Below are 18,805 nucleotides of genomic sequence, written 5' to 3'. Positions count from 1 at the left end.
CCTGTGTATCCCCAGCCAGGCTGACCCTGAGCATGGCAGTGGTGGCAGCCTGAAGGTTGTTTTTCTGAGGTGCCTGATGCACTGCGTGCTGCAGCTCTCGATTTCCCGCTGTCACCCACCATGGCCTACCCTGGTTTTACCTGCCCCAGGAGAAATGTTCCTGCTCTTCCTTTTTGCACATTCTTGACATTGTTCAGAAACTTTAAATAGCAGTTGAATATCTAAAGCATCAAGTTTGCATGTTAGCTGAGTAAGGAGAAGCCACAGGAATGAGTACTTCCCTCCAAATGAGTATGGAGCTGAAGGATATTCTGTAGGATATTCTGCTGCAGACACCACCCTTTTCAAATAAGTAGAGGACAAACCTCTTCATATTATGACTAGCATGGTATTTTCGAAGGGCTTAGTGCTTTGCTTGATCTTGCTGATCATCATGTGAATGACCTGTTTGGGAGCAGGTTTCAACATCCCAAAAGTCTCTAGTCCAGTCTCATACAAGTATGCAGTAGCCTTGAGTGGTTCATGTTTTGCATGAGGATGGTAATCTCTGATCAACTGAACATACTGATATTGCAAAAGAATGTAGATACTCAAATATGTGTTCGTGAAAGAGCTTGAATTTGCTCCTTTGTTTCATTTTCTTTTCCCACTGGTCTGCAGTCAGACATAGACAAACATTAGGCAAAGCAAACAATCTGCGTTTCCACTTGTACAATGGGAGGAAATAGGAACTGAAAGGATAAAAAAAAAAAAACTGGACAGAAAAACTGCTTCTGGTGCCTCTCAGGTTTTACAGTTTGTGAGGGTTGTGGTTCAGACCCTTTCAGTGGGGATAAAAAAACCTGTCCTTTTCCTCCAGAAATAGAGGTGGTTTGATCTGGTACCTTTGAAATGACCCTTATCCATCCCTCCCTTCTAGACAATGTGGACATGGGTAGAATGTTAAGTAACTGGCAGAAGTAGTATTTTCTAATCTCTTCTCTTGGCTAACATGTTGCTATTTTAGTGTATGGGAAGTCCTCCTATACCACTGCCAACTTTGTTAATCCTCTGTAGTGTTATGAGTTACAGATATTTTTGTTTGTTTAAGCATGCAATACAAATAGGGGCCCTGAGAGAAATTCCTGACTTTTTTTTTCCAGTCTTACCACTGAAACATCTTAAACTTAATTTAAAAAAAAATTGTAAAAATATTTTCATTTTGAATGAGTGCAAAATAGTTTCTCACTTCTGAGATGAGAGGGGAGAGGCACACAATGGGAGGGGGATAGAATGGCTTATCTACATAGAAATAGAGCAGTGGTGTTTTCTAGGAAATGAATTTGTTTTTCACTAAATATTCAAGTAATTTTTGCTGTATAAATTTGATAACTTTTACAAAATTATCCTTTTTTTTAAATTTGGAATGCAGTGTAACATTTTGATTATATTTTTAATAATTTTTCATTTTATTATAAGTAGTATATATCCTTACTATTTCTTCATTAATGTAACAGGCTTTGTCTTAAGGTGCACTGAGTGTTATTAATTACCTTTAATTTTTTTTTTTTAATATCTACATGCAGACAGGTTAGAGTTTACTGTTGGTGTTTTGCAACCCAAGTTCTAGAGTATGTGAATTAACATTTTACATCATAGTATGGTCTATACTGAAAGTGGTAAATTTGAGCTAACTTCTTTGAACATAACTAATCATAAAGTCAACATAAACAACATAAACCTTGAAGAGCATATCTTGATTATCTACAGTGTATTAATATTTCTGTTGTTCAGCAGCAGCGGACAAGGGTGATGATATTTTGCAGTGTTTAGGTGTTTTAGATGATATTTTGTAGTTTTGTAGTGTTTGCCTTCCCTATTACGAGACACCTCAGGTCAGTTCTGAAGGCACTGTTAAGCTGGACTTAGTCAGACAGTCCTGTTTCATCCTGAGGGATTGGATGGGCAATCCTAGTGTTGGATTGTATGAGAAAAACGAAGGACCTTTGTGTTGGGAGTGGTGATCTCGTGCTGAGGCTGCTCTGTGCTCTTCCTCTCGCTAGCACAGAGCTGATGGCAGCAAAGGTATCCAGAGGGCGTTAAAAGAGGATAGGGAAGAGGAAATGCAACATTTGGTTGTGCTGCCCAAGTGGTTTTTGGTGAGACCTAGGACTGTCTGGAAATTGGGTGCCAGATGTGAGGGCGAAAGGGCAAATGTGTTGCATCCACATGGTCAGCATTTCGGCAACACAGCTGGGTTGTGGTTTTACGGAAGTCATTGCATCCTGCACTGCTGGCATAAAAGCAGCCACTTACAAGGAAAGGAGGGTGTGCTCCAGCTGGGAAATGGAGCTGAGGAGCTACCCTGAAGGTGACTTGGAACAGCTTCCAAAATTTCAGCATCTGCCAGTATCACAAAGAAGAAAAGAAATTCTCTAGGGGAATACAAGTCTTTGATTTACAGCCCTGAAATACAACAGACATCCAGAGATGATGTGACAGAAGTGCCACCAAAACTTTATAATGTCAATCAGAGTAGGCTTTCTGCAGCCTGAGTTGTGTGATTAAAGGATGAAGCTGTAATCAAAATGATAGCTGTGTTACCACCTGGTTGGTGTCCTGAGCTCTTCATGGGGGGTTAGGAAAAAAAGAAAAAGACTTTCTGAAGCTGGTGCTAATCTGTCCAAAGCTGGACAGATGTGAGTGGGGGTGTGAGGTTTTTATGCTTTTGTTTGTTTGTTTGTTTTTGTTGTTGTTGTTTGTTGTTTTTTATTTAAACTATCAAAGTTGACCTGGATTACATGTTATAGTCTACAATGAAACAGATAATTCCTGAAATCCAGCACTAGAATTCAGCTAACAACTGGCCCTTAACTCTGCCTTGGGCCATTAACTAACAAAAACAAGCAATAAGCTCCCAAACTCACAATTAGTTCTTCCTTGGAATTTATTCCTGTCCCCTTTCAAGGAGGTCATCTCATGTGGTACCAGTTGCTGAGCTGAGGATTATGGATTGCTCTTGCTGATAGAGCTCTCCTATAAATTGTCTTCTAGGGTGACACCAGCACCAGAACACTACACCCCAGGTGTGCAAGCCCTGACCACTTGTTTACATTGTCAAGACTGTGAGGGACAGCAGTATGTCAGTGTGAGCAGCCTTATGCTGTAAAACAGCAGCTGTGTCTTTAAGCTGCAGCATAAGAGCAGCATGTCTGCAGGTTTTATGTTCTTGGGATTCTCCTGCTGTGCTGACCCACTGAGGAGCACACTGCCTGCAGTGTGAACAGGCAAAGCTTGTGTTCCCAGTCTGGCACGGGGGCTGGTGATGGCAAACACTGCTCTTCTCTTCTAAAGAACTGGGTCTTAGTAGAAAAGCCCTGTGTAGGTGGAAAGGGAAACAGAAGGACCATGACTTTGTTAAGGTCATGTGGAATAGGACACAGGGTTTCCTGGATCCCTGTGCAGAGCATTGTTCACTCAGTTCATAATCTCTTAAAGGCTTTTCTTGTATTACCAGGATGGAAAGGGTGGAGAGGAGAGGGGTGAAAGGGTGGGGTCCGGTCCCACAGGACACAGCAGGCTGAGCTGGCAGTCTACCAGGAACCGCAGGGCCACACAGATTTACCCAAGATGGGCTCAAACTTCAAAGTTCATCAGTGGGTTTTGAGCAGGAAATCTGCTTGCTCAAGTTCACTTTCGGTAAGAGCTTGCAGTGACAGCTGTGCCTTCACCTCGCTCCCAAAGGGCGGGTGGCCACAGGCTACATCAGTTATCCCATAATTAATGCTTCTGGGTGAGGAAGACCTCTGGCATCTGAAGTCTCACACCTCCAACAGCCAGATCTGGCTTTCCAATGCAAATGTACAATATCCAGAGAAGATCCCAGGAGTTAAGGTTGTGGTATCTACCAGCTCTCAGGGTTACAGTGCTGTGAAGGGTCACCCGGGAGCCCCACACTCGTGTGCTGATACTGTGAGCTGGTTGTGTCTGTACCTGGTGGTCTGCCAGCAGGTGTGTTTGATATGAAATTGCCCTTCATGTGGGTACAAAGGTATAAACTAGCAGGTGTCCAAATCTTCTGGTTTCTGGGAGGCATCTCTGCACACAGGCATCTTGCAGCCTCGCCAAACCCCCTGCTTTTTAAGTGAGGTGGTGCTTCTGGTTGCCGGCAGAACATGGCCACAAACAAGGACTTCTGCACAGTCAAACTCACCAGCTTGGTGCTGCCATGGTGTCCTGCAGCAACAGGCAGTTCCTGCCCTTCATGTGCACTTCTTCCTGCAGCGGTTAAATGGGGACAAGTCCATCAGACCCAGAAACACGTGGTCACTGAACGAGCGCCCCTTGCCAAAAAGGAAGTGTGTGATGGGACTGCCGTGGGCTGCCTTGGCATGGTGTGCAGCACTTAACAGGACAGCTGACTTCTGTCGTCTGGACTTGCAGTCGTCCACTCCAGATCTGTCGGAAGCTGATGGGAGCTGTTTTCCACCTCTAGAAAGAGAGATATGTGCGGGATCTGGGAGGGAAGCTGTCCAACCAAGCGCTGTGCCTGTGACCTGCAGCCTTACAATCTTATTGGGACCTGGCTTTCTTCTTGTAATCATGGCCCAAGCCAGGGACCTTCTGAAATTTTTATTTGGACCTAACAGGAAAAGGTGTTGTATGTGACTGAATGCATCATTTTGTAAATATACTTAATTCATGTAAAGTCCCTTTATCAGCTAATAGCTGACAGCTAATGTTGCCACTCTTGTTTGATGTAAATAGAAAAGTACATGTCTTGACCCCTGGTAGAGGGCATAGATAAGCAGTTCCTTTATCTGATTGAGGTAAAAAGATAAATACACATCCAATAGGAATAGCACTGAGCACTCTGCCCTATTCTGTGTATCTCTCCCTGCAGAGATAATGCATAACTGGAGCTCATCAGAACCAGATCTTTGGCATAAAGCATCTCCCATAAGTCTGGCTACAGTGAGCAGTATGCAGATTTGAGAAATGTGTGTGCTGGCTCCAGGTTTGCTGAATGTTACTTTAGTGACTAACTGGCAGCTACAGCAGACTTTATACGGAAATATTTTCTGGAGGAGTCCAGGAATTTAGCTGGACTCAAAGCTAATGGGAGAATTTTTTCCAACTTGGATACCTCATCAAAATGAAGGGAGGAACTTCAATTTTAGAAAGTCGTTAAGCTTCAGAATTTTTGATGTCTAAGCTCTGTATGAGCTTGATAGAGTTTAATGCTGTATTCTTGGGTAGGAATATGGTTGACTTGCAGATGTCTGTTGGATGTTTTGACTACATTCTCCAGAGTTGAAACCTGCCCTTACACTGAGCCTTTGGGTGAAAGATGAAACCTTTTATGAGGGAAACTGGCCCACAGACCATTCCAGCCCTCTGCTCAGTTTCTGGGGAAATGTGCAAGAGAGGATCTTGAATCACAACAAGCTGATTCTCTAATGATCAGGAGAGGATGGGCAGGGACAGAGGGCTCAGAGGGCAATGCCCCTTGTTTTTCCTCACATGTTTTATTAAATCAATAAGGATGAGCTTCTGCATGTCTTGTCACTGGAAGTGAGTCTTTTGGTCTCATTTGGTTGGGAAGCAGTTAAAACAGCCAGTTTTCTCAAAACAATTTACACATGCTCAACTTAGTGGCTTCATCAAAAGCAACAATGTGAGAGTTCCCATGAACTCTGGCTAACCTCTGAGATTTATTGATAAATGAAAAAAAATAAGGGTCCAGGCCCTGAAACCTTTCCTTGCTTAGGCACTAGTCTCAGTCTGTTAACAAGAAGCTCAGGGCTGGGTTCAGGATATTTACTGCTTTTAGATATGTTAAGGAAAATTAACTTGAAACAGTTTGAAGTCATGTGCTGAATTCTAGCACTGGATTTCTGGAATGATCTGTTTCATTGTAGGTTATAACATTTAATCCACATCAATTCTGAGAGTTTAAAAAACAAACAAACAAAAAAACGCCATCTCTATGCTTCACTATAGTTATAAAAATTAGTATTGATTCTTTACACTATCCTTTGCAGAATCTAGAGCAGCCCAGGGGACACTCACTGTTTCGATGGGTTGGTTGCTGGTGACCTGTGGTGGCCAGAGACATGGAATTACCAGCACACTTGACTCCAGCCAAACTCTGGAGTGAAGTCAGGGTGCCAGCGTGTCGAGCATGGCTGTGCTTTGTGGAAGGCCCTCTCTCTCTGTATTGCCAAGACATTCAATGCCTGGAAACATTTGCAAACAATGGCCTCCAAGAAAGGAGCTGTGGTTGTGCAGAGGAAGCTCAGTAACCCGGACTGACGTCAGCAGTGATGGATGCTGACTGAACACCAGCATCTGTCGGGATAGCACTGGTCACTGCCCATCCACACTCACCCACGGAGGCTTGTGGGAAGAGTGCGCCCCATTTGCCTTCCTCCTGAGGTCTGTGATAATATATAAATCCTATCTCTTTATGAGGAAAAGCTTTGCAATCCCAGGAGTGCTTCCGTGGAAAGAGGACACTTATAAATATACAAAAAACTCAGCAGGATTTAGTTTTTTGTAAAAGAAAACATGACTGTGACATATCGCCTGAGAACGAGGAATCATTTTTCTTTGATGCAAAATTGCTTAGTCTTAGAAATAACACTTGTATGCAATTTTGTGCAGATAGGACCTGGGTTTTAAAATTACATCAACCCGGCTTTTAATTTTGCAGGTGTAAATTGCACCTGCAAATCATTTTGTCTGCAAACTGCAGCATTTTATATTTGATTTCCTGATTTCCTATGGCTTCCTTAACTGGTGTTAGTTAGTTATTTCAATATACAGCTTTGCAGGCACTACTATTTCAGGAATAAAATTGCAGTCTCAAAGCTTCAAACCCATTTCTGAGCATTTAATGGCAGTGAAGAGTTAGGACATATAGTAAATCTGCTGTTCATTCAAATCTTTTGATGCTGTCCTCCAGTATGAGATGCTGGTTGTCATGGCAAAAGAGTACACCTATGGTATCTGTTGAGCAACTTGATCTAACCAAACCAAGAAACTGCAATTTCCAGCAAGATTCCTGGTTGTGTTTCTAATACATGTTCTTGTGAATCACATTTTGTCAGCCTCAGTAGCAAGTTTGCTCTTTAAATACCTTTTTTCCCTGCTACCTCCCTTCTACTAACTCTGTTTTCAAAAACAAGCCAATTACCTAGTCTGAAGTTACCAGTTATCTGTTGCTTAATGGTGACTGTGGGGTGTGGGCATTTCACTAGTGAAGTGTGTACGTGTGTAGGCACCTACTCAGTCAAACCTGGGTGAGCTCCTCCCCACCACCATAGAAGATGACATTTTTAAATTCAAAGCCCCTGGATGCTTTTTGGGAAGTAGCTGAGATATAGTTAGCTCAGCTGCAGTTAAGAATTTTAAAAACTAAGCATTTCACAGTAAAAAGCACTAAAAAAAAAAAAAAAAAAAAAGAGTCAAAAACTCACATAGAGCTTTAGTTTCTTGGCATCCACATTACAGATTGATGAACTGAAACCTAGAGTTTTCCCTTTACCCTGAGGTGTGCCAGGACATGTGAGTGTTCAAGGTGAGGACACATCACCAAACTTCACTTTGGTAGTTTTGTATCACCAAAAGGTTTTTGGTACATAGAATCATAGAATAGTTTGGGTTGGAGGGAATCCTTTACAGGTCAGCTAGTCCAACTCCCTTGCAATGAGCAGGCACATCTTCAACTGAAACAGGTTGCTCAAAGCCCTGTTCAACATGACTTTGAACATGATTGAAAACACTCTAACCTAGTTGTTATATGCCTAATTTGTTGCTGTATTCATAGTTTACCTGTGTGTTTTACTTACAGTCTTTTGTTATTTTAACAGGGTCGTCATGTTAAGACCGGGCAGCTAGCAGCAATCAAAGTGATGAATGTTACTGAGGTGAGTGCTAAACCAAAAATAAAAAAGGTTGTTATTATGGTGCAAGGAAAAATAAATAATCAGATCATTAGAAGGTGGATAGCTTGTAAAAGAAGATCCTGTGGTATAAATTATGCTCGCTGAACACTGGTTTGTGTTTTATAAAGTACTGAGAGGTGTTAACACAACCAGATTTTTCAACTGTACCTGACCAATGGTGACAAAGTGATATGGGAATGCACTGCCATATATTTTGGTGGCAAATAATAACAAAGAGAAGAAGTCTCTTGCTGCTTATTTCTAGTTGATTATCTGTTTCCAGAGATAACAAGTAAAAGATTTCCTGTAGCTCTGCACTGCCCCTGCTGTGTTTCATCCCATCCTATCCCCTCGCCAGCCATTTCTCAGAGTAGCTGCCCTGACAGTCAGCAAGCAGGAACATGTTAGAAATGCAAATGTAGCACTTTTTATTGTGATTTGACAGATGAGAGAAGGAGACAGTTTAATTGGCACTGTCCCTGCTCACATTTATAAAGTGGTGTCAGTGCTGGAACAGGGTGTTGAAAAAGTTGCTAAATATTGTTTTTTGTTTATCCTTTGAAGAGCACAACCAGTAGTGGGTCCATCAACAGTGCGTGAGGGCTGGTCAAAAATGTCACTTATGGGCTGTCATGTTAAGGCCAGTGACAGTCCCTTCCTTGATGAAACAATTGAAGAAAAAACTGCAGGAAGGGAACCTTGGAAAGATTTCCTTCCCTTTGCTATACATAACAGTTTCCTTTGTATGCAGGTATCAAACTGTAGCATGCAGTAGTGCCTTCTTGCTTGGCAACAGAATTTAAGTGCAGCACAACCATGTGGTCTAGCTTCAGGAATCACCTTGGTAAACTTGCATGGTTCTGGGAGCAAAAATCAGCTGCTTAGGTCTGATTTGCTGCTTCCTTGCAGATTAGAGAACCAGCATCATACTGGGGAACCTGTCCCATTGCTTGAGGGGTAGTGGTAGCAGATCCTGCTGTTTTCACATTGGGTCCCTTCATGCAAAGATTTGGGAGTTGAGTGGGGACCATGTTGATGCAGCTGCTCAAAGGGGTTTTCCTTGATACTAGTACCTCACTAAACCCTGAACAATTCCAGCTCAGCTGTTCTTGAGTGTTTCTGCTTTCTGGCCTTGGCACAGGGGGAGGGCAAGGCTTTCTGCTGTTGTTTCCACTTTCCCAGTGCAGGGTTGGCTGTGTTCCTGCTGCTAGGGCACAGGCTGGCAGACCTGGATGCAGTCCATTCTGCTACTTCTGTCACTTGTTCACCGAAAGATTCTGATTCTTTCACCGAGTCTATCGGGTGTCTCTTTCCAGCAAGAAGTCATTTTATCAGAAATCACCTGACCAGCTGCAGCTGTGATTGTTCAGATTTGGGGCACACCAAGAGCTAAGCAAATTTGCCCTTTGCTGTCATGAGCTGCAGCCCTGGGCCAGGTTCTTAAGAGCAGCAGCAGGATGCTGTGGTCATTGCGGGATCCTCTGGACATCTGTCAGGAAGTGCTGCCGTGTCGTGTTGCAGGGGTGGGGGGGGAGCTCTTTGAAATGGTTAAAGGGGAGCTGATGGCAACATGCCCTCGTGTGCCTCTCCGTGCAGGCTCTGCTTCCTGTTATTTGATGGAGCCAAGCAAGCACAGTGCTTGCAGAGAGATTGGATTCTTGCTGCTTGTCTCTTCAGCTGTCGGTGCAGGTGATCAAAGAGCACATCGTTCTCTCTCTGTCTTTGCTTTCATTCTTTGTAGAGAGCAAAATAACATTTAAATGTGAAACTTGTTGTTAGACCTGCCCCAGTACTAAGGGGTCTCTTGGTGCAGTATTTATCAGCTGATATCTTGTTTCTATTTGAGATCAGAGGCGTGTGCTTTCTGGTTTTGTGCTTCCTAATGCCATTGCAGATAGGCTCACATCTTCAAAAACAGCCTTTGATCTTGAGCCTGTCATCTTTGTGCATGAAGCCATCTGTGCCCAGGAACATGTCGGTTTGTGAAAGGAAACAGTTTTTTGCACCTGCACATCTGCGAGCCTGTTTCCTTTTCTTAAGCAGCAATTATTTATGAGCAGGTTTGTAGACCCCTGAGAGATGGGGCTGATGGTAATGCTGACAAGAGGGTGGTGGAAAGTGGAAATCCTGAGCACGGACATGCACTGAGAAGCTGAGGGTGCTTTTGTCCCCACTCACCCTGCTTGGAGGATATTGTAGCACTGAGACTTAGCAAGTCCAGATTCAGTTCCTGGCCAGGCCTCAGACGTGACCCACGGGGCGGAATCACTCACGTTTACCCTTCTGCCTTGGTTTTTCCATGGCATAGAATAATTTTTCCAAAAATCACTCAAGCACTGGGAAGCCAGAGTGCATTTATCTGTGAAATGCCCAGCTGCTGTCCTGTGCAGCCCTTTCCTTACAGACTGACTGATATTTGAAGCTCAGCCTGCTGTCTGCCCAAAGCAGTGTCTCCCCAAGGCACTCAACCTGTACCGCCCAGTGTTACCTGTGCAGGCACATGTAGCTGCCTCTACAGGCAAGGATGGGCAGGAGAAGAAGAAGCAGGTGCAGGGTAAATAGATAGAGCAGGAACTGCATCATCTTGCTGGTACTGGGAAAGAAGCATTACACATGTGCAGCTACTCTTTACTCTTGCCAGTGGGTGTGGAAGAGCCTACCGGGTATCCCGGCTGTGTTCACAGACAGGCTCATGCTTGGCTTTGTTCTAAAAACATAGAGGTGAGATTGCAGAGGAATGGAAAGCACTCAGGTGCTGTGCCAGCATGGTTCCAACATCTAGCAAATTAGCTGGGCAAAGGAAGAAGAGCTGAAAAATAGGCAGCAGCTCCGAGGAAGTGGTTGGAATCTGCCAGCTCCCCGAGGGGAACTTTGTGAAAGCTGCAGGCTGGTGCTGAAGGCAGAGCAGGGAGTCAGGCTCCACCTGTGCAAAGTTCATACAGATGGGAAGAGTTAAGAAAACCCCAAACCCTTGACATCTGTAAAGATCTTAAGTAATTTGGGGAAGGACTTTACCAAAGATGAATGTTTCCCCTCCACGTTTGGTTCTCCCATGGTAGAAGGAGTGGGCAGGATGCAGGAGGGACAGCAGCAGGGGGAAAGGAGTCATCCTCCCTGTTTTCTGCTTTTCTTCCCTAAAGATCCAGAAACTCCTTTAGATGACAGGACCCTTGTGGTCAGGTCCAGGATGACAGTTCCCGTGTCCTTATTCTCTGCCTGCTCCTCACCTGTTTACACCCTTTCATGTGCACTATCCGGAGTCCCAGTTCTGTCTCTCCTCCCAGAAAGCATCATCATGAGCTCTCACCTCCCTTTGGATGTGCTCTGGCCATGTACAGGGAGAAACAGGACCCTGCTCATGGAGGATTTCCTGCCTGCTCTCTAGAAGTCAGCTCTGATTTGTCCTGGAGACTCCAGGTGCTGCATGGAGCTCCTCCTTACCCTTGATAATTCAGTCATACAACATCCAGGGCTGTATCAAGCCAAAGAGCAAGGGTCCTCCTTTTTCCTTAACTGCATACAAAAGATAAATGGAATATATAGTGTAATGTGTGCAGCTAGAGAGCCCGTGTTCAGCAAAGAGACTGTTCTGAAACCTGAAATACCTTATTTAGCTTCAAGTTATTTTACATTTCCCATTTCCTAAGGCTTAATACAATTAGGCTTTGGTCTGGTAACGTGTCTCCTATGGATTGTTACTGGGGAAAACTTATTGGTTCCCCTCTGTTGGGAATGATTTTTGTGTGGTCGGGTTTAATGCAACACATCATATTCTTGAGGGGAATTTGGCTTTAGCTTGTCAGGCCTTAATGTGTTACTCCAGGTAGAAAGGATAATGTGTCTGGTTTTGTAAGCAGTCTGTTGTGATGGTTAAAGAATTGCTTCGATGGCAAAGCTACTGGAAAATAGAGGAAAAGTGCAGAAAACTGTCCTGTGGGGCTGAGTTGTTCTTGCTGCCTCTTTTTTCTTTTTTTTCCCCTTCAGCTAGTAAATGCTGACTGAGGTGTTTTGCAGAAAGGTAAATTAATTTTCAACTTGGTCGTACTCCTTTTAACTGATGGAGGGATACCTTGCAGCACCACTTGTTTCCTATTAAAGTGAATGAGATGGCAAAATCTACGTGCACTTCTCTGGGTGTTGTGCGCCGTAGCAAACAGGCTGGATCTGAGGAGCCTCTTCAGGTCAGGCAGTCTCTCTGAAAAAGGGCATTTCCTTCTAATGTAGTTATAAAAACTTGTATTTCCATTTGTTGTCTTGTTGTGCACAGTGCTGTATTGGGCAGAAGGGAATGTCTGAGGGGACTGAAACAAAGACCATGGGAAAACAGGTAGCTGGTGCCTGGAAGGCAATGTCCAGAGGTGTACTTAGCTCCCAGTATGCCAGAGACTTCACTGATGGCATGATGGAATGGAGAAAAAACCTATGGTCCAGGTAGGGCAGCCTCACAATTTTAAGGAAAGAGCAGATCCCAACCCTGGCTGGCACTGGAATTTGATTTGTGGCGAGTCACCTCCTTCTTGGCTTTGGTTTCCTCCCAGCAGGACCCTCCACAGGACTGGGAAGACGAATTGGCTGATGTGTGCACTAACTGCTTTTCCAAGTATTTAAGTAATGGAGTGTTAGGAATACTTTTGTTTTTGTTTGAATCTGGTTAGTTTCTCCAAGACTAAATTACTGCATACAGAAACCATTGGTGGGGCAGTGACAGGTCCTATGTAAGCTCCCTGAGGAGACAACATGCGATTTTTGTGCCCCAGTGGGGACATTTTTGATTCTTTAGGTCAATTTAGCAATTCCTTGTTTAAGACCTGTGGATCAGGGTGTTTCAGTTGGCAGTTTAAGAGGTGTCCATCAATTGCAGTCTCATAATTCCAGGATAACTCTGATCCAACCTCCTGCTCAAAACAGGGTCAGCCATGGAATCAGACCAGGTTGCTCAGGGAGCTTCCAGCTGAGTGTTAAAGCCTCCAAAGACAGAGGTTACTTTGCTTGGTGATCTGTGGTCACCTAAGGAGCCTTCTGCTCTCTTCTGTTACAGAATGAAGAGGAGGAAATCAAGCTGGAGATAAATATGCTAAAAAAGTACTCCCATCACCGGAATATTGCTACATATTATGGTGCTTTTGTAAAGAAAAGTCCTGCAGGTCAAGATGATCAGCTCTGGGTAAGTGTTCAGTGTCATTTCTCTTCACTAGATTTATAGCTCCTTCCTTAGAGCTCCAGTGTGCTTGGCTTGGACTCTGTCTCAGCAAAGCTCTGAAATCATTGTTCTGAAGAATAACATATAAAAGAGAAAAATTGCTCCTCCCTAGACATCTTCCATCCCCTATGATTTCCTTTGAGGATGGGTATAAAGTACGTTATGATACTTGTGACTTGTGCTGTCATTTTGATTTGTTGTTTGAGTCTTTTTTTTGTCCAAATTAAACACTTCTGTATTTTTTTTTACAAAAGTGAAAGAGCTTGTCCTTTCCCTCTCCTCTCCTTTTTCTTCTTGCTTTCCTCTCCTTTTTTCAGTTGGAAAATAAAAAAGGGAGCAGAGGAGTTGGCAATAAAGCAAAGAAGAATAATGAATCCTCCAATTTTTTGGAGACAAGATTTTTAAAGCTCTGCAGCAAAGTGAGAAATTTCAATTTTTTAAAAAATTCCCATGTTTTTTGGTGCTATTAGCTCTCGCTTTTCTGATTTTGTATTTTATTTATGAACCCCCCTACCTATAACCTGCAATAGGAGAGGAACACTACTGGGCTCTTTTATTTATTTAGCAATGTGTGTGATTCAGGAAATGAGATTTTAAGTCACTTGGCAACCGGGAAGGCCACCTGTGGTTTGCCACACCTGGGTTGTGGTAGGGTGGGTGTTTGCACATGGCATCTCTGCTGGGAGCCTGGCAGAGGTGGGCTGAAGGTGCACTGTGTTTGTCTCCCTGCAGCTGGTGATGGAGTACTGTGGTGCAGGCTCTGTCACTGACCTGGTAAAGAAGACAAAAGGGAACTGTTTCAAGGAAGACTGGATTGCTTACATCTGCAGAGAGGTTCTCAGGGTGAGTCCTGCCAGCAGAGCTTTGATGCTCATTTGCAACAAAAAGGGCTTTTCAAGCCTTTGGTTGCTAAAATAGGTCACTAATGAGCATTATTGTTTAAAGGTTGTGATCCATGGGGCTCGTGGTCTGTGGTCCTTGAGTTCAGAAGAGCCTTAAGAGCCGGCTGCTTGACATCCCATATTGTTGTAGTTAATCCCATTTTCTGTATGAAGAACAGAAAATTCCTGTTTCCTATGGCAAATAGCCATCTTCTAAAATTCCAGACACTGGGCATCTAGAAAAATAAATAAATTTTGTGTTTTCAGTAAGCCTGTCCTCCACATCAGGAGATCTTACTGCTCATTTGCTTCAGCTGTTCACACTGTGTAAGAACTTTCTGTTCATAATTCCTTTACCTGCACACATTCAAGGGTCCCTTTTCCACACTATTAGAGACAATGTTGACTAAACACCATTCCAAAATCTTAAAGGTGGCCCTGCTGGGACAGTATTCTCCAAGGAAATTCTTGGGGCTATATTTCATTCTATGCAGGCTTAGGGCTGTTTTTTTTTTTTTTCCCTGGGAAGTACAGAGGATAAAACAATTCCCAAGTGTAATCTAGTGAACTAGCCTGGAAAAAAAAAATATAGTGTTGGAACCTGTCATTCTAAATTCAAAACCCATTACAGGGTTACTGATCCATCTTCCTTGTAATGGAGTTTTACATCTTTTCTAAGTAATGGTAAGATAAATGTGTATTCTGGGAGTTGGAATTCAAATGGCATGCCACAGTAATGCTTGAATAGGGGTAAAACTTTGTTCTAGGAATTGAGAAATGTACTCAGTAGAGAGCACTGGCCATCTTATGGGGATTTGGCACTAGTCTGCAGATGATAATAACTATACTGGAGAGTGTGAGGAGGGCTCTTCTGCAAAAGAAAAAATCCTTAATGGTGTGGTCAGGTTGCTAAAGCAACTGATGTTAAAACATTTGATTTACCCTCATGCAACTGAAAGCCACAACAGCGTGTTTGTAAAAACAAGAGATTGGATTTAATCATGCTGATTTCAAAACATAATGGCCCAGTTGCACATGGATTGACAGTGTTTCCTTCTGGAAAATTTACAAGGTGGGTGGAAGCTCTATTTGAAGCCATTAATATTGGAGAGGCTGAACGTTTTGTGTGAAGCATCTCTGGCTTACTGTAATGGGTTATTTCAGCATGTTACTTTATATCTGTGCTAGTTCAACCATGGGCAATTTTGAAATGAAGGAGAACGTAGCCAATATGAGCTGATTGAAAACAATACTTGCTGCATTCAAAAAGAGGTCTGACATGGTATTTTTAACTTTCTGTAGTGCATTTACCATTGAATTTACCATTTTGCTGAATGCTGTCTCTGGTCCTCATACAGAGCATTCTGCTTTGTTCTTTTTCTCTTTGGTCTGCTTTTAGCACATAGTGTCAGGAGCATCCCTTGATTATGAGACAGAAATTTAAAGTATTTCTACCTTGTTCCCTTCACACTTGACTTCAGAGATGCTCCACTGCTGTCAGATCTGTGGTGAGAAAGTCAATCAAACTTGCAGTTGCTGTCCTCTGTCCTCCCCCAAAATGGGCTCTTCATGTTGCTAGTAACATCTAAAAGATTTTCCTTACAAATAAAGTCTGAAAAGGGTAAAAGTGCAAAAAAGCAACAGAGTCACACTAATGGTAATAAGTGTAATAAGAAAATAAGGAAAGTGTGGTTTTCTTTTAGGGCTTGGCACATCTTCATGCTCACCATGTCATCCATCGAGATATTAAAGGACAGAATGTTCTTCTCACAGAAAATGCAGAAGTAAAATTGGGTAAGTTCCCTTAAAGGTGTGCCAGAAACCTGTTTGTTAAAGATTTCCATTTTGTCTCCGAAGGAACCTTCAGTAACCTAAGAGCAACAAGTATGCAAAGTATCATTAATGGTTGTGCCTGTAAGGTGCCTGTCAGGTAGAAAAGGCTGAAAATGTGACATGTTCTGCAAGGATGTTACTCACAGCCTGTGGGGAATCCAGCTACTTCTGGTCAGTCAAACACAGAGCCTGTCTAGTAAGTCACAGCAGCATCAGGCCTTCACAGCTGATCTTAGCATGCAAAGACTTCCAAAGTAAAAAAAGTAGCGGGAACAAATTACACTAATCCATTTATTTCTCTAAGGGAAGTGGTCTTAGAGATTTTTATAAGTCTGACAATATGTGAAATTACTCATGTGTGCGGGGTACCACTGAGCTCATAGGCATCTCTCCAAAAATTTGGAGGGTTTACTCACTTCCTTTACTTCCTGTGACATGTCAGTGTTGACAACTTGTGAATTCCTAAGACTAAACTCAAGTATATATCTCTCTTGAGGAGGGCATGTCTTTCATGTTTTGGAAAGACATCATAGGGAATGCGTGGCAGTGTTTGAAAGGAGAAGTCTCAAGGGAAGCACTTCTCTTATTTGTGATGATCTTTACTGTCCCTCTCTCTTTAATTGAAAAAATTCACCGCAGAGTTGGAAAACAAAAATAATAAACATCGCTTGTGGATGTGGGGTAGGATGTTTGCTTGGAACAAGTGAAAGTAAGTACTTTAAATCTCATTATGGTTTAACCTTGTGGCAAAAACTGAAGTCCAAGGGAGTTTTGCATTGTATTAAACAAAGGCAGGATTTTACTTGCAGTATCTAAAACATATGAACTAGCTGTCAACTGGTCCCTCTTAAAACAGGTGAGATGGGGTGGTTGGGTGTGTTTATGGTCTTGTATAGTTACTAGTCCCACCATTCTCCACATGGTTGACAAGAAAGTTAAACCTTTCTTACTCTGGGTAAAGATGAAACAGATTTACTAAGTACAACAATTAAAAAGAAAAAACAACCACAGTTGTTTCCAGATATATTTAGCTTGTGTGTCTTAAACCAAAGAATCTAGAAAGCCAAGAGGTCCTCAATCCAATTCCGTTCCACTTCAGTGTAAGAGTGCACACTTCCCATCAGAAGTACAGAGTGCACAATGATCCCAAAGGTCAGGTCCACCTTATTCTTGGAGAAGGTTTGCTAAGCAGGCACATTAAGTTACAGTAGTAAAAATGATTGAGGTTTGCAGATGATCTGCAGTGAGGCAACATAAATGGGAAAATCTGTTCCTTGATGGCAACCATAGGGCTGTCTCCTTTCAGTCCTTTCTTTTCCCTGCTACTTTGCCTCCTCTGTGAATACCCCTCCAGTGCTATGCCCAGTGGATCCAATTAATGTATCTCAAAGGGTTGTTCAAAGGGAAATACAGTCACATAATTATTTGGTTTCATATCTGAACAAAAGCATTTTGCTGTACAGTCCTGATGAACGTAAAATGCTTTTCAGCGCAAGGAGCACCACACAATTCTCTCATTATAATGAGTCTAAGATCAGAATAAAGTAGTAGACTCTCTGTCTTGTTTCAATATACTGTATGAGTGTAGAGAAGGAGTTATTCCAGACACCTCAAAATGAAGTGATGTGATGGTTCTTTGCAGCTTTCACAAGTTGGCCGTATTAGACACATCCAAATTTGCCTTGTCTGTAGATACTATTTTTACTTTCACACACTAGTCCTACTCAATGTAGTGTTTAAATTAAGCATAAATTATTCTGTAATGTCTTCCTAGACCAGTTCATGTTGCTGTAACCTGCCTGGCAGATTTAGCATGCTGTTTATTTGATCCTTTATTTGATCAAAAAGAAGGAGGGGGGGAAAAAAAGGAAATTAAATTTCAACTCTTGGACAAGATGTACTGGAGGAACTTGGATTTGATACACATTTTAGCCCAAAGATTTGGTATTCCAAACAGGGTTGAAAGTAACCAAGCACACACTCTGCCATGTGAGTACAACTTTTTACTGATTTCTTCACCTCTTGGCTTTTCAGTGGATTTTGGTGTAAGTGCTCAGCTGGACAGGACTATTGGGAGAAGAAACACGTTTATTGGCACACCTTATTGGATGGCACCTGAGGTCATTGCTTGTGAGGAGAACCCAGACTCTACATATGATTACAGGGTACGTGTTAAACTCTGCGTAAGGTACAAAAACATGCAGGTTATTGCTGAAATTCTGCTAATTTGAAAAGTTCAAACTTCCTGCCTTTTAAACCACAATAGTACTAGAACTACACAAACAGAAGTATTTGTAATATGTGGGTGGAGGCTCTTTTTAAGATTGGAGTTTCATTATTAATTATTTTTTGTGAATTGTTAATACATGAAATATGCTTTCATGATCTTGTCTGCAATAAAAAAATACTGATATATGAAGGTTGCAAGTCTGGATAGAAAAGAAAGGAAGAAAGAAATTCCAAAGGAATACTTGGAGTAGTGTAATATGAACATGGCAAGTGGCTGCACTCTGTAATAGAGCTCTGTACTCAGCTGTGAATCCTGAATTAATTGGCAGTAATTAGTATCACTTCACTCATTTATGAGCATGTGACTGCAAGAGGTTTCCCGTACCAGAATGATTTCTGGTCATTGGCAGGGTTGCTGAGGTGAGAAGGCACAGAATAGCCTGTATTTCAGTTTGTGTCCATTACCTCTTGTCCAGTCACTGGGCACCACTCAGAAGTCTGGGTTGGTCATTCTTACTTCCCTCCTAGTACGAATTTGTACCCATGTATGAGATCCCTCTTAGCCTTCCCTTCTGTAGACTGAACTGGTCTATCTCTCTCAGCCCAGACCCTCCCAGCTCCAACACCTTAAGCACCTTTGTGGCCCTTCACTGCATCCCCTCCAGTGTGTCTATGACTTCTTTTTACTGGGGAGCCCAAGAACAGCTATCAAGCACTTTTTCTGGTTTTCTTCC

General features: G+C 42.6%; 1 protein-coding gene across 2 annotated transcripts in view; it reads left to right on the top strand.

The window, feature by feature from the left end:
- Window positions 1-18,805, top strand: part of NRK (Nik related kinase) — a 92,820-nt gene that overhangs the window by 22,601 nt on the left and 51,414 nt on the right. For both annotated transcript variants that reach the window (XM_027645395.1, XM_027645394.1), the window contains exons 3-7: window positions 7,854-7,910; window positions 12,967-13,092; window positions 13,861-13,971; window positions 15,713-15,803; window positions 17,877-18,007. In XM_027645395.1, coding sequence (XP_027501196.1) covers window positions 7,854-7,910; window positions 12,967-13,092; window positions 13,861-13,971; window positions 15,713-15,803; window positions 17,877-18,007 — 516 coding nt within the window. The remainder of the gene's footprint in view (window positions 1-7,853; window positions 7,911-12,966; window positions 13,093-13,860; window positions 13,972-15,712; window positions 15,804-17,876; window positions 18,008-18,805) is intronic.

This window comes from Corapipo altera, unplaced genomic scaffold (genome assembly GCF_003945725.1).
Source record: "Corapipo altera isolate COAL_440 unplaced genomic scaffold, ASM394572v1 65, whole genome shotgun sequence".
Lineage (NCBI taxonomy): Eukaryota > Metazoa > Chordata > Aves > Passeriformes > Pipridae > Corapipo > Corapipo altera.
The sequence above is the reverse complement of the archived record's forward strand: the minus strand, read 5'-3'. Positions and strand labels throughout refer to the sequence as shown.